Below are 16,289 nucleotides of genomic sequence, written 5' to 3'. Positions count from 1 at the left end.
CCACCTGCAACATAATCTGCTCCCGTGTACCGCGTATACGATCATTGCCAAACAGAAGCAGATAGGGTGAGCTAACGAAATAAACATATATATATATCTATGGCACAAATATACAATCATACAATCACACCAAAGGAAATCCATCCTTTGATATTCCATCACATGGCCACCACCATGTTAATCGTGTTCTACGTCTTCTAATGAGTACCCCAAGGTGTCTTGGTGCCATACCTATCGGCCACAACCGATAGAACACGTGCGGGAAACCATTGTTACGGATCATACACCGTAACGCCAGGTGGAGTTCCCAAATACGAACATAGTTCGTAACGTCCCAAGACTACCAACTCGTCAGCTAACTACTGTGGAGGGCAATCTATCTAGACCCATCCGTATTGGCCACAACCAGCACACCCACACCAGCAACACTCGCCAACCCAAGCTCAACTCAAGGGTACTTCGTGTTCATCCGCCATTCCGAGCTCAACTCGAGGGATGTCATTCCGAGCTCAACTCGAGGAATGTCACGTGCTTAACCCCTACCCAAAAAGGGATACGTTCTGAGCTCAACTCAAGGAACACCAGCAAGCCGACCTTTAAAATATCCTAGAAGCCTTATAGATCACGCACATCATAACAAGTATAACACCAATCTGCTACAGCAAAATTGCCTGGTGGGGGACATGTACTGCCAAGCGTTGCCACTTCCAGATCGCCTGGCAGGGGACACGTACCGCCAAGCACCTTAATCTTCACTACCACTGCAACTATCGCCTGGCAGGACTTCCTATGCCGCCAGGCGCCGCGTGCCTTAGTATTTACTAAACTACAGACTCCGCCTGGCGCACCTCTCCTTACCGTCAGGCGCCACCGTGATCTTGAACCCCCTGTTTCTACGTTGTCGCTTGGCGGGTCGATCACCACCGTTAGGCGCTACACCAGTACTTGCACAATACTGGTTTTAGTTTAGGTTCAAGCACACTTCACACAGGTTGCTCTCATTTGCTCTCATTCTAGAGTACCCCTAATGAAAGGCATTGCCATCTATAATGTTCCAGGCCTTATAGCACCTCACATGTGCATTCATCCCGTAGTCATATAGACAATCCCAAGCGTGCTCAAACAAAATATAAGCAGGAGCATTCTAACAATTTTCAGCACATGATCTTATGTACCAATGCAATTTAATATTGACACCCATGCCTTCACCAAACCAATTCTCTACATGTGACTAACCCAAAGGAACATTCAAATTGATAGAGACATACCACATAACCCAATCGTGCTTCATTAGAAGTTACTAGAACTTATCAAGAGGTTATTCATGCATTTTAACGACTCCAAAATTAGCAATATTGAGTAACGTATATCTCTAGCAATTGACCTCGAAATCCAATCTCCACCGTTCAAAGTGAAGAACCACATGTTATGGACCACCTGTCAAAATTTCACCTAAATCGGACGGTTAACGAACTAGGTTATGCAGTTTTACGAAAACTGCGCGAACTAGAAGAACATAGTGGCGCCTAGCGCCCAGAAGTGAGGATGTGGTGCCTAGCGGGACTTAAATACCGCCCGGCAGTTTCTGTGCGCAAAAAGTACGAAAAACAGCGTTTTTCGTGAACAAAACACCACGTGCATCGCCTGGTATGGCGCCTGGCAGCTAAAGGGGTGCCGCCAGGCGGTTCCTGCACCTGCGAACCTTACCCCCTTCACAACAACTCTAATTTCCCTCAATTTCTAAGTCCATAGGATATGAACCCAGTTATTGGGACTCCAGTTCATTCCTAACACTTCCCATTCACGTATTCATTCACATTTCCCCTTAGATTGCTACCACTATAGAAACTCCCAATTATGAAACCCTAAAATGTGAGTATGTCTCATTCCCCCAATTTTTATTCTTATCACGCCCCAAATTTCACAAGTTTTCAATTCGATTTGGTTAATTAATAATCTTATTACACTTCCTACTAGTCCAAATCTGCCCAAAATCCAGAAAAAAACATCAAAACCAAGCCTCATGGCTCGCGTCGCCTGGCGGTTCAATCAATACCGCCAGGCCCTTCATAAAAAAAAAACCCAGAATTGGGTTGAATTCTGGCGGTCTCGTTCGTGCCGCTAGGCGGTTTCCCTTCGCAACCCAGAAATGCAGTTGAAATGGTATGAGTCGCCTGGCGAAAATTCATCACCCACTAGGCGGTTTCTGGAAAAATTCTAGAAACACGATTCTCAAGCAATGCAAGGGATAAATCATACATAATGAGTTATAAATCATGCAATTATTCATAGAACTACAATTAAACGCAGTATAACTCCCCTAACCTGATTCCCTTGGCTTAAATTTTGGAATTGTTGTGAATTCTCTCTTGATCCTCAATGATCTCCCTTTGGCTTTCTCTCCCAATTCAGCTTCAAAGCTTCACTCCAACCTTACTACTCTCAAAATTCGTGTTTTGTTTTCTGAGTACACTCACAACTTGCCAAAACCCTTCTTCTTACCTCACATTGGCCTTTTAAAGGTGCCTTAAAGCTAGATAACAACCAAAAACGAATTTAAGGTTTAATGGCAATGTTTATTATCATTCATTGATTCTTTATGGTCCGTTTTTCAGCCTCCCTTGGCTGCCCATGCATCTAGGGTTTCCCTTAACCCTTCAAATTCAAGCCAAAACCCAAAATAGCAAAAATAAAAATAAAGTTTAATTTGGGTTCTCCAAGGGTTCAACCCATAACCATACAAATACCAAATCAATGTTCAACCATTTAACCAATTTATGTTTTGTGATGACTAATATAATTAAATGATTATATCATTTCATATTCATGCTCAACATATATTTAAAAATGAAAACAAATAAGTAACACACAATTGGCATACATAGGACTTGAACTCAAGTCCTTTCACACACTTAAAGTACTCTAAACCACTTGAGCTAATACTTTTCCATATCATAGCAATCCGCATTAAATGCCTTAAAGGCTCATACTACCCGCATTTATTAAATAATTATTTAATTAATTATTTAAATTTCTCGGGTCTTACATAGCAAAACCAACATTCTTCACAACACCACCACCATGGGAATAACACCGGACCCTGCCCTAGCAGCCTTTGCTAGAGAACCAGCCTTCACTGCACTGTCATAACACCAAGATGCAACAATCGCCAACCACGTACCACTGTCGCACAAGCCACGAAATGTCGTCACTATATGGACTTCTATCGCACCATGCATGAGCCACTACACCACTCGTTAGACCAGATCGTGCTTCACGACAATAGTAACCACTAGACCTCCAAGTGCACTCCATGTAAGCTCGGATATGTAAGCTACACCACACGAACAATACCTATAACCGGTAGAGCACTTCCTCTACGCACATGCCGTAAACCGCGACTCACACATATCAGATCTCCATCGTGCATCACTCATTAAGCCACACAAGCACCACCAACGAAAAATACCCAGAATGACACAGAGAAAACTAAGCGGACACCCAAGTCCACACACCTAAGGGTCGACCGCTCTGATACCATAAATGTAACATCCCAAAAACTGAATAACCTCAATTGATAAAACATCACATACATGAATATTCAAAGGGTACGAGGTTTAGGGTATAAAGTATACAATACGTCAAATATACCCGGATTACAAGAAAAAGGCCCCATGGCCCAACTAGAAATGTACTGAAAAGAACACAATTAAAGATAGTAGGTCTTGTTCAGACAAGAAAACATAAATAATAAAATCCTCCAGTAAAGGGCCCTACAGTGGGCCCAACACCTGTCCAATCCATCAAGCTGCAGCATTTCTATTACCATCACCACTGCTAGGGGTTCTCACATCTGCTCACATCAACAAGGTTGATGATCATTGCAAAGGAAGAGACCACACATAACACACAAGCAAGTGAAAGGGTAAGCTAGCGAAGAAGTCATTATATCAGACACTCAACATACCATTCCACATTCAAACACACATAGCAGACACCCACATATGCAATACCCATTCATATAAAACCCTAAGATTTAGCTATCAAGATACGTAACTGAGGCACCACCACATGGTAATGATATTATGTCCTAGCAATGAGGCGTCACCGCGAGGCCTTCACGAAATTATACCCTTACAGGAGGCACCACCACGTGACCTTCGTGGAATTATGCCCTGGCCCCGAGGCACCACCACGACCCCTCGTGGAATTACGTCCTTTTGTTGAGGCACCACCAGGGACTCCCCTTAAGAGGGTCCATGGAATTACGTCCAATTGATGAGGCGCCACCAAGATCTCTCACTACAAGAGTCATGGAATTATGCCCTACCCATACTTTAAACATGTTCCACCCACCAATCAAGAATTTCCCATAACACAAATATCATGTATAATTAACAATTCATATAATTCATGCTTTCCAATTCATACCCAATCCAACAAAATGTCATTTCCATTTCAAATGTACATATTAATCATGCTATCATCACACAACCCTTCCAGTAAGGCATTTGAGTCAAATAAAGAAGCCACATATCGGTGAACCACTCAATAACAACATCAAAACTCGCCCGCTGTCTCGCTTAAGCCAACAGGGCTCGCTCAGGCGAGAGGGACCCTCTTGCTCAGGCGAGGGCGCGACGAGGGAACAGGGAACCATGCGAGGTCTCGCTCAGGCGAGTCCCTTCTCGCCTAGGTGAGAGCACTCCTCGCTCAAAAAGAACGCGCGTCGCCTAGGCGACAAATCACGCAACAAAAACCTGGGCGAGCCTCTGATATTCTCGCCTAGGCGAGAGTAGCTCGCTTGGGCGAGAAAACCAGTACTCACCACTGTTTTCTCATACAGCAGCCAAGACCACGAATCAAATCATGCTTTAACTCGATCCAAAACGGACACAACACCAACCAATCCATACAGACACGAAAAGACGTCCAAAACAGCAGAAAAACACAAATAACAGAAGGTCCTAGCTTCCCTTACCTGGAAAACAAGCTAGCGGGACACTCCGACACGAACATAGTGAACACGACGGCCCTAATGATGGCCAATGAGGTGGAGCAGGAGCTGGGTTTGAGTTGGCTCGAAGAAGGTTCAGAGTAAACCCTAGCGGAGCGTTCCGTACGAGAGGCGCAAAGGTGATGGCTGATTCTTCTACAAGAGTGAAAAGTGCAAATTAGGGAAACTAGGAATGGTTTTTAACCTTTGGGCCAACCCTCAGGCCCAACAGATGCAAGGCAACCCTTAAAATACTAGGGCAGGAAATATTGGGCCTTATATTCTCCCTGATGAGTGCGTATTTTTGCCCTCATTCAGTGTTTAATATTGGGTATTTAATTGAATTTATGTGCTTAAAGAGTGATTTAATTGATAATTATGATAATTAGGTTGTTTGAGCTTGTGCGATAAAAATGTCTTAAAAAGTGATTTTTAGCTGCATAAATTATTTTTGGATATTTTAACGTTTGTTGATGCAGCTGAAGTTAAGATTAATCTTATTTAAAGGTGAGAAAATAAATAGATTGAAATTACAAAACACCTTTAAATAAAGCTAAAATTAGTTGGAAGAATCACTTCTGCACCCCAGTTTTTACTCATACACTCCCCTCTTTCTAAATGGGTCTCACCAAAACCTATTCTGCACCCCCTAATATGTCTATTTGCACCCCTCCTATCACTTAAACCCAATTCACTCAGATAATGCCATGTGGCAATCCTCCAAATATTAAATTAACCAATCAGATAAAGACATGTGTCATGATCTAGCAACTCAAAATTCAGCCAATAACATGTTGCCACGTCATCACCTTCAACCTCCCAAACCCTAGCCTCCATCTCCATGCCGTCAGCCATGTCACGGACCACCACCGTGAAGCCACCGGGAGCAACCATACTGTATCTGCAACGCACCAGATCTTCCCCGCACATGACGCCGCCCACCGCAGATCTGCAACTCGCCGGAAAATGCGAAACGACGCAACCAAGGCGATGGACCTGCAGCAGCAAAAACGTGAGAGCAGCAACCATGGAAGCTCATAATTCGTGCTGTGGCAGAAACCCTAGAAGAGAGAGAGAGAGTTTCATTTGGGAGAGAGAAGACTCTGCCACGTGTCATCCTGTCATTGCACAGTCAAATGGTCAAATCTGGTCAAACATTCAAAAGTTGGTCAAACAGTCAACTCTGGTCAAAGACTAGTCAAAGGAGAGGGATTTATTTGCAAATATTGATATTTTTGGATGTCTTTGCAAAATTAGACTACAGGATTGAAATGGGTTATTTAGAAAATTAATACAAATATTATTTGGTGATAATTTATCAGATATCTTTAAATAATTAATTTATTTAATTATATCATAAATTATTAACCAACTATATTTGTCAAGTAGTTTATATCTCTCCAAATATCTTTGAATATTTATCTTTATCTTTATTTTAAAAGATATTTGAGAGGTTTTAGCAACAGAAAAGCCCAGTCCAATTCCTATATAAAGAGACCAAAGGAGAAGCATAAAAATACAAGCTCGGCACGTCGGAATTTAGGAACCCTTAGGGGGGCCTAATTTCTTTCGCTCTCTTTTCTTCTCTCTATTCTTCTTTTATCTTTATTTTGCATTCATGGAGTTCTAAACTTCTTGGGTTGATTCCATTGTAATTTCATTATGGATTCTGAGGTTAGAATGAATTAATTTCTTTGTTCTTTTTATTATTGTTGAGGTTTTAATATATCTATGTCTTTTATCTTTGAATCACATAAAAAGTAATGATTTTAAATCTATATGCATGTTGATCATATGAGTTCAAGGGTTTTTAAATTGAATTGAGACTTTACTTTGATTTTATTTAGAAACTTTCATGTGATTAAATGAGTTTTTACCAATAATTGAGACTTTACTTTGGTTAAAGGTATTTACTCTAACGAAAATTAATTGAGACTTTACTTTGATTAATTAAGCTTTTTATTTGGTAAGGAGATAAAAGAATAGACATGATTAGGCATAGTAAATTTGATTGAGACTGTACTTTGGTTGAAATTACTGTGGATAATCTAAAAGTTCTCACTTTTAATTGAGACTGTACTTTGGTTAAAAGTGAGAACGCCAACAAATTAATTGAGACTTTACGTTGATTAATTTGTAAAACTATAACAATAATTAATTGAGCAATAATCTTTAGATAACCGATGATGAATCTATTTTGAAAAAGCAATGGAATCAATCTATTTTCTTTACTATTGTTTTTATTTCTTTTTATATTTTAAATTTTATTTCTATCTTTGTTTATCTTAATCCCCTATATTTTTTTTTATTTTATTTGACTAACTCTTTTGTATAGTTTTATAAGAAAATTTTCGTCCTCGAAAATAAAGACTCACCAGGTGAACAGATGTGGATGTGATTTTCTCATGTCCTCCTCTAACTCCCAAGTCGAGTCACCCGCCCTCTGATCCCAGATGCTTTAACTAGGCAGACCTCCTTTCCTCGGCGTTCCTCAACTTTGCTATCCTCTAGAGCGATGGGTGGTACTTCCACTGTGAGGTCTTCCCTGATATGTATATCCTCGGCTTCCAACACATGAGTCAGGTCAAATACGTACTTCCTTAACTGTGAGACGTGAAATACTAGGTAAAGGTTTACCAACTGAGGGGGTAAAGTTATCTCATAAGCCACTGACCCAATCCTCCTCGTGATCTGATATGGGCCAACAAACTTAGGAGAAAGTTTCCTTGAGCGGAGAGTCCTTCCCACACCAGTGGTTCGGGTCACCCTCAAGAACACATGATTGCCAGCTGCGAACTCCAAAGGCCTCCTCCTACGGTCTGCATAGGCCTTCTGCCTACTTTGAGATGCCTGCATTCTGTTCCTCACCATTCTCACTTTTTTGGTGGTCTGCTCCAAGAATTATGCCTGGCCCTTAGGCAACACCACGACCCCCCGTGGAATTACGTCCTTTTGTCGAGGCACCACCAGGGACTCCCCTTAAGAGGGTCCATGGAATTACGTCCAATGATGAGACGCCACTAAGATCTCTCACTACAAGAGTCATGGAATTATGCCCTACCCATACTTTAAACATGTTCCACCCACCAATCAAGAATTTCCCATAACACAAATATCATGTACAATTAACAATTCATACAATTCATGCTTTCCAATTCATACCCAATCAAATAACATGCCATTTCCATTTCAAATGTACATATTAATCATGCTATCATCACACAACCCTTCCAGTAAGGCATTTGAGTCAGATAAACAAGCCACATATCGGTGAACCACTCAATAACAACATCAAAACCTGCCCGCTGTCTCGCTCAAGCCAACAGGGCTCGCTCAGGCGAGAGGGACCCTCTCGCTCAAGCGAGTCCCATCTTGCCTAGGCGAGGGCACAACGAGGGAACAGGGAACCTTGCGAGGTCTCGCTCAGGCGAGTCCCTTCTCACCTAGGCGAGAGCACTCCTCGCTCAAAAAGAACGCGCGTCGCCTAGGCGACAAATCACGTAACATAAACCTAGGCGAGCCTCTGATAATCTCGCCTAGGCGAGACTACCTCGCTTGGGCGAAAAAACCAGTACTCGCCACTGTTTTCTCATACAGCAGCCAAGACCACGAACCAAATCATGCTTTAACTCGATCCAAAACGGACACAACACCAACCAATCCATACAGACACGAAAAGATGTCCAAAACAGCGGAAAAACACAAATAACAGAAGGTCCTAGCTTCCCTTACCTGGAAAACAAGCTAGCGGGACACTCCGATACGAACACAGTGAACACGGCGGTCCTAAGGATGGCTAAAGAGGTGTAGCAGGAGCTGGGTATGAGTTGGCTCGAAGAAGGTTCAGAGTAAACCCTAGCGGAGCGTTCTGTACGAGAGGCGCAAAGGTGATGACTGATTCTTCTGCAAGAGTGAAAAGTGTAGATTAAGGCAACTAGGAATGGTTTTTAACCTTTGGGCCAACCCTCAGGCCCAACAGACGCAAGGCAACCCTTAAAATGCTAGGGCAGGAAAAATTGGGCCTTACAACAACTTCAACAAATAAGAATGATTCTCCAACAATAAGGAATTAATTTTTTCTGATTGGAATATGGATCTAAGCTGCAACCACAAAGCATACTAAGAAAAAATTCTTCCAAACCATAGCCATGATACCACTTGTTGGGAAAAATGCATTATCAATTAAGAATATTACTGTATTTATCCATGAGAATCACTTTACTAATAGAGAAATAAGATAAAAAAAATATTATACACAAATATAACATGGAAACCTAAAATCGGAGAAAAAACACAACCATTGTCTAATGACAACTAGAGAATAACACTATGTGAAAATTTGTACAACACATAGACTACTCTCTTATGCCTTTTGATTCCAAGTACACACACACACTCTCCAAAACAAGAATTTAACAAAACCTCACAACATTTTACTACAAGAGTATAAGAAAAGTCAAATACAAACTTAAAATGTCTTTAACTAAGACAAAGAACATCATGGACTTAAAGCCCATTGTATAACCACTAACACCCACTCCCTAATTTATATTAGGCGATGTGAGACTTCTCAAGACCAAGACATATTATTTTCATCGGTCTAACAAGTTCTATATACGAAATTTGTAAAATATAAGATAATAAAATTAAGAAAAAAAACATATTGTATTTGAAAAATTGAAATAGTAGCACAAAGACTTGTTAAATAAATGTGCATTGATAGTGATTTAGTAATTTTTAAAGTTAAAAATTAAACAAAATTATAATATAAAATTAAAACAAAGATTTGGAACTAAGGTTATATATAATGAAAAATTAAACTATTAAAATTATGACAAAAATATTTAATAACCAAAATTACGGATTTTTTTATAATATACCAAACAAAATAAAATAACAAAAATTCTCATCCGTTAAGTTTACCTTTATCAAAGCCAGTGGATGCGATTAACTTTCCCATCGTGGGGAGATATGATTAAAGCTTCGATCACCATTATAATTCATATATTTTCCTTAATTTGCAATCGTTATTTCAGATTTTTTTTTTCTCCCCTACAAGTTCACTAAATTCAAATACCTTTTTATAAATAATTTTTCAATTCACAATTCAATTTAAGCACTTGTAAAGAGTGAATGGGATAAGTCACAACAAGTTGAGTCAGAAATAAGTTAACTCAATTCTTCTTTTTTGATAAATTAAAAATTTTGTAACTTGATTTAACCCAACAATTAAATGGATTGACTTACTTAAAAAATATTTTTTAATTTATTTTATATATTTATTATATTATAATTAAAATAAATTTAATTTTTTAGATTAAATATATTTATAATTCTAAATTTAAATGTAAAATTAAAATTTCTCTATAGTTGGTGAGTTCGATTCGAATTTGCGATAAGTTGGATTGATTTAGGATTGTGAATACATTCTAACCTCTATTTACAACAGCCTTTCAATAAATTTACATAATTACACAATTAATATTTTATGACAATAGTTAAATGAAAATCAATTCATAATTAATTTTCTATGATAATAGTTAATTGAAAAACTAATTCAAATAATTAAGTTTCAAAATCCAATTAAATCAACAATTACATCCTTAGTTGAAAACTACCATATACTTCCACATCTTAAAAAATCTCGAAAAGATAATCTGTGTGTGGTGGATATCTAAAACTGGAACCAACTAATCCCTTAGGAAAAAAAAATGTTTGGGGTTATATGGCCCTTAAGAAAAATAATTTTTTAATAGTGTGGATAGAATATAATATATTACAATGGAGTCGGCACTTTGCACTTTCGGGTCTCTTTGCCACAGTGTCTGTCACCTTACCCTTCAGAACAAACACGACAACATCTCAGAACTTCCTCTTACCTTGTATATATAGATACATATGTTATGAGTCTCTGGTGTCCTAGACAAAAATTATTAAAAAAGAGAAAAGCTTTTCCAACCCCAACTCAATATTTTGTCCAAATTCATTGTTTCAGCGTCAACCATGAGGCGACACTTATCAAAATTCTTTCACTACCCAATTGGGTTTAACCTATCAAATTCCTTTCCTGTGAGACCCCTCTCTCTCTCTCGGTTTGTTTAGCTTATCCTTTTGGTGATGTAACTGGTCAATCAAGTTGGTTGTAATGGATTGAAAATTGACGTTTTGGAACACATCTATGAAGTTAACTGAATCGTTCATGCCATGTCAAATTTCGGGTATAAACTTATAATTTCCCTGTTCTATCAGGATCATGGAAAACCCCCTCATTGTACTTCAATTCAGTTTCTTTTTTTATCGAATGCTCACTTCAATGATAAGTTATAGTGATACCCATTTACATGCAGATGAGAACTGTTATTTTATTTCTTGTCCTAAGAGTACTGGTTAGCCTGTGCTAGATTCATGCTTTGTGTGTTAATCTGGGGTGTGGTGGTACTAATATATGTGCAAATTCAGTAATAAACTTGTACTCCTTCTCTGGTTCTACCAACCTAGAAAATGCAAAAATCAATCACTTAGTTGTTCCATTTTAATATAAATTAAGTTTTTACCGTATGCGTACTTGAAGGATTAAATATTGATACCCAGATGATTATTTTTTGTTGTTTAAGAATTTATTAATCTGGGGTTTTGGTGGAGTTTATATGTGTTCAAATTTTGTTTATGAAAATGTGGCTGGCATGTGACACTAATTTTCTTGAAGCAGTTGAAATGTGATGTGAGTTCGTTCTGTGCTGCCAATAGTATTCGTCAAGGTTTGTTCGGTGGACACTTGAATGAATGTGCCACAAGAGCTTTGGCCACTACATCTTGTGCTTCGGTGTCTGAAGATCTGCCAAAGGATAATTCTGTCTCTGATATGTTGGTAGATTCATTTGGAAGGCTTCACACATACTTGAGAATATCTGTAACAGAGAGGTGCAATTTAAGGTGTCAGTATTGTATGCCAGCAGAAGGTGTGGAACTCACTCCTAGCCCTCAAATTTTGACAAAAACTGAGATTCTACGATTGGCAAATCTGTTTGTAAGCTCTGGGGTAACTAAAATACGTTTGACGGGTGGGGAACCAACTATTAGAAAGGATATTGAAGACATATGTTTGGAATTATCAAACTTGAAGGGACTGAGAACATTGTCCATGACTACCAATGGTATTGCTTTAACGAGAAAACTTCCAAGGCTGAAAGATTGTGGGCTTACTTCCCTCAACATTAGTGTAGACACTTTGGTACCTGCAAAGTTTGAGTTTATGACCAGACGCAGAGGGCATGAAAAAGTTATGAATTCAATTAATGATGCCATAGACCTTGGATTTAATCCAATTAAGGTATTTCTTGGTTACATATCATTACTTTTTGCTAGTGTTTCTCATTGATCACCTTCCCATGAGCAGCTACCCTTTTGCTCAAATTCATTAAGTTAATCAAATGAATTTTTCAACAAGGGTGCATAACCTCAGGTAAATTTCATGTCACTGATGGATGAATTTTAAGGTATCTTTGATGTTTCTCTGCATTTCAGGTCAATTGTGTTGTAATGCGAGGATTCAATGATGATGAGATCTATGATTTTGTTGAGCTGACCCGGGACAAGCCAATTGATATTCGCTTTATAGAGTTCATGCCTTTTGATGGGAATTGGAATGTCAAGAAACTTGTACCCTACTCAGAAATGTTGGATACAGTGGTAAGGTAGAATTCAGACTGGAGGCCTAACTTTTATACTACATTTTGTTGTTCTCTTATAGCAGATAGAGACCTTTTATAACCATCATTACCAAACAGATGAAACAGTTTCCAAGCTTAAAAAGAGATCAGGATCACCCTACAGATACGGCCAAAAATTTCACAATAGATGGGCATGAAGGTAGAGTTTCGTTTATCACATCAATGACTGAGCATTTCTGTGCTGGTTGCAATAGATTGCGGCTACTTGCTGATGGAAACTTCAAAGTCTGTTTATTTGGTCCTTCGGAGGTAAGTTATATTCAAATCATCAAAGCTTAGTGTACTATGCTTGTCCCCTAAACCTGGTGATGGTAATTGGGCTAAAATCTGTGATGTCACTTCTATTTGAATACTTAATGTTTTTGGTGAATCTGTAACGCTAAACTTGATGATAGTATATGAAGTCTGGATGCTTAGTACGACATGAGTACGTACAACTACAGGAATACGATGATCTTTTTGAAATTTAGGATATGCTATGTTTTGGATTCTTAGCAAAACATTATAGATGCATAATATCGGTGAAGAAAGAGAGAGTGGGGGTAATTTCTCATTAATTCATGATTATGATGATCGCAATTTAATTTAAAAAATTGATATGAATGGAGAAGTATCAGTATTTGACATGGGAACAAACACCTTGATGTTTCCATTTTGAGTATCAGGGCATCGTAGATCATATTAATTGCAGGCCTTCTAAATGTACCGGTAAATGAATTGGATAGTTTGGTGATGAGGGTGAAGGACTCGGGATTAAGAAACTGGTATTTAAGGCCTATAAATTTTTTGGCAAGTAAAATCAAGACTTTCTATGCAAACTTTTAGCAGTCTTGTTTTTTAAGGAGTGTGACTGATTTCTTGCAGTTAGCTGTTTCAATGGCTGAGTATGGTTCTGGGAGTTGTTTACTTTTGGATTAGAACTTTGAAACTGTGATGTCTACTGTCAGTTCTGAATTCTTGATATGGTACATACTCGATAATGGGGAAAAGGGAAACTATCTGCCAACTCATAATAGAAAAACATAACTTCAAATATTTGTTTACAAAGATTGAAGTTCCCTGCAGAAAGTGGATTCCTGTAGTGAATCTTGATATTTATCTGTAAATGGAAGATTTGATACACATTAGGACATGTCTTTGCGAACATTAAAATATGGCTCTACCTCATACAATATTTTGGATTGAACATGCACTGTCTTGCCCCTTCTTTCCATTGCACATGCTATTTCATTTGATATTCTATTTATTTGATTACTTGTAATTGATTTTTTAGGCGCACTAATATACTTTCATCATTATTTTGAATTCTTAATCATTTCTGAAAATTTTCTTATCAATGAAACTGATAAATATTTTCCCTATTTAAGACATGCCGGTCATTATGGATGTTATCTCTACCATTTATGTTCAAGTTAAAGGTGCTTGATGTATGTATGGATGTTGACATCAGTCGGGACAATAAAACGCGTCATGGTATACATATAGCATCTTTAATGAGAGCTTCATTAAAAGATTTTTGTGATTTTCTTATATGGATCGTGTTTCAGGTTAGTTTAAGAGATCCTTTGAGATGTGGTGCAGAGGATCATGAACTTAGGGAGATAATAGGAGCAGCGGTATGCACTTCTTCTGATTATTATTGCTAAATCTCAATTGTGTTGTAATGATTTATAATGTTTTTATTTCTTTACCAGGATTTATCATCCTTTTAATATAATGATGCTGCTGCAATAGAATTTCACTCACTGCTATTTTAATATAACATGGTAGTGAACCTTTATTAAAAAAGATATACTTTAGGAATAAGAGGAGCATAGCAAGAAGGGACAACACACCCCACAACCTAACTGAAAAGGAGTTAGTTAGAGATTATGTATATATGGAGAAAAAAGTGGGTGGGGGTGATAGAGTTAGGTGAAGTTTAGCCTCATTTGGCAATCGGTAGACCCTTATAATGTAACTATTCTTATAATGATGCATGGATATGATGCGTGTATCGGATATGGTACGTATCGGATATATCAATACACTTATTTTGAAAACAATAAGGTATGATACGTTATATATGCATATTGAAAAATTTTACAAAAACCTTAAAACATGATAAATATATATTGTTATTGTGTGAATTCAAATTAAAATCAAATATCTTAAAAACTGTCAAAATAAAAAGTTATAAATTATTTTTATCACAAAAAGTATTACAAGTTTATAGATTAGATACTTTATTGATAAATATCGGTAAAGTATCAGATATTGATACGTGTCAAACATGAATACATGACACAGATTGAGGTATCAGTGCAACATAACTTATCACCTTCAACCTCTAGACTAACGTGAGCATTTCCATTGAATAATATGTTACTGACTCACTTCTTTCCTATGATTTTCCATCTATTTGCTCTTGTCCTAGTAAGCTCTTTGATTGCTTTTGAACAACATAGTCAATAGTGGATCATAGACTACTTGAAATTGTGTGTCCAACTTTAGGTAAGCAATATTATGAGTGGTCTTGTACTATCCTATTTCTTAATGTTATCTTTCCTTTGTTCTAGGTGAAGAAGAAGAAAGCTTCACATGCTGGCATGTTTGATATAGCAAAGACTGCAAATAGGCCCATGATACATATTGGTGGATAAGGTCTCTTCTTCTTCCTTTCTTTCATTTTTCCTATAAAGGTTATCCATTCAATCTCTAAAATATTTATTTTACAATTTACTGAGGCACATCATGATTTTTCTCTATTTCAGGTATCACACAGTGATAAAGTTACTTACATAGCAGGCAACCAGAGTAGTCCTAGTGAGAAGTACCCTGAATTGAGTATTATCTGAGATCTTCATTGATACAATCTCACTACATGAAGGGTGATAGATTTTTCAACTATACCTAGCCACATATACTGTTAAATGTTGTTCCTTTGGATAGAACCCATTGTTGTTGTATCGAGTAATAATGCAAATTTGGGCTTAAATTTTCTGATCATGTGTGACTCTTTCTTCATTGGTTTATGACTTTTGGGTCGTGTGTTAATCTTTCTTCACTGGTTGTTTGTTTACCAGTCAACTTTAGTTTCAGCATGGCACTGTATTTATTTGTTTTGTTGTAGACATGACAATGAAATTTTGAAAAGGTTGGTTATGCCCTGTTACATCATTGAATTTGTACTATGTATGCAGTGAGGTTGTTGACCAGGTCTTCATAGTGCTGCTTCTCAGACTTCATACGGCATTCCCAATTTTCTTTCCTTAGTTTATACTCTTACCCGGAAATTGAAGGAACAACTCTAATCTAGATGTTACCAAGTTCTACTCTTGGGATCACTTCATGCTCCCTACCATTGCTTTTGTCATTTAGACCCTTTCTAATATCTCAACTTTCTAGGAACGCAAAATGTATGGAAATTTAAGAGACCAAAGGTGTTAATTAGAGTTAAATATATGTCTAGATATATATAATTTGAATTAGATTTTAGGAGTGTTTTATGTTTTAATTATTAGATATTATTTAGTGGATGAAGAAAAAAAAATTAGGCTATTGTTTAGACTTAGAGAGTTAGA

At 37.7% G+C, this 16,289-nt stretch overlaps 1 protein-coding gene across 1 annotated transcript; it reads left to right on the top strand.

Moving 5' to 3' along the window:
* Window positions 1-11,666: 11,666 nt before the first annotated feature.
* On the top strand, window positions 11,667-15,885 carry LOC114171978 (GTP 3',8-cyclase-like; the record flags this gene model as incomplete). The annotated part of the gene is made up of 6 exons (XM_028056732.2): window positions 11,667-12,326; window positions 12,521-12,685; window positions 12,784-12,975; window positions 14,274-14,342; window positions 15,285-15,369; window positions 15,480-15,885. Coding segments are annotated over 5 exons (1,170 nt in total), but the record flags the coding sequence as incomplete, so codon positions are not given.
* Between the last annotated feature and the right edge of the window lie 404 nt (window positions 15,886-16,289).

Source organism: Vigna unguiculata, chromosome 4, assembly GCF_037176805.1.
Source record: "Vigna unguiculata cultivar grain cowpea cultivar isolate G323 ecotype 2 chromosome 4, ASM3717680v1, whole genome shotgun sequence".
NCBI classification, from domain to species: Eukaryota; Viridiplantae; Streptophyta; class Magnoliopsida; order Fabales; family Fabaceae; genus Vigna; species Vigna unguiculata.
Note: the sequence above shows the minus strand (reverse complement) of the source record. Positions and strands in the feature narration are given on the sequence as shown.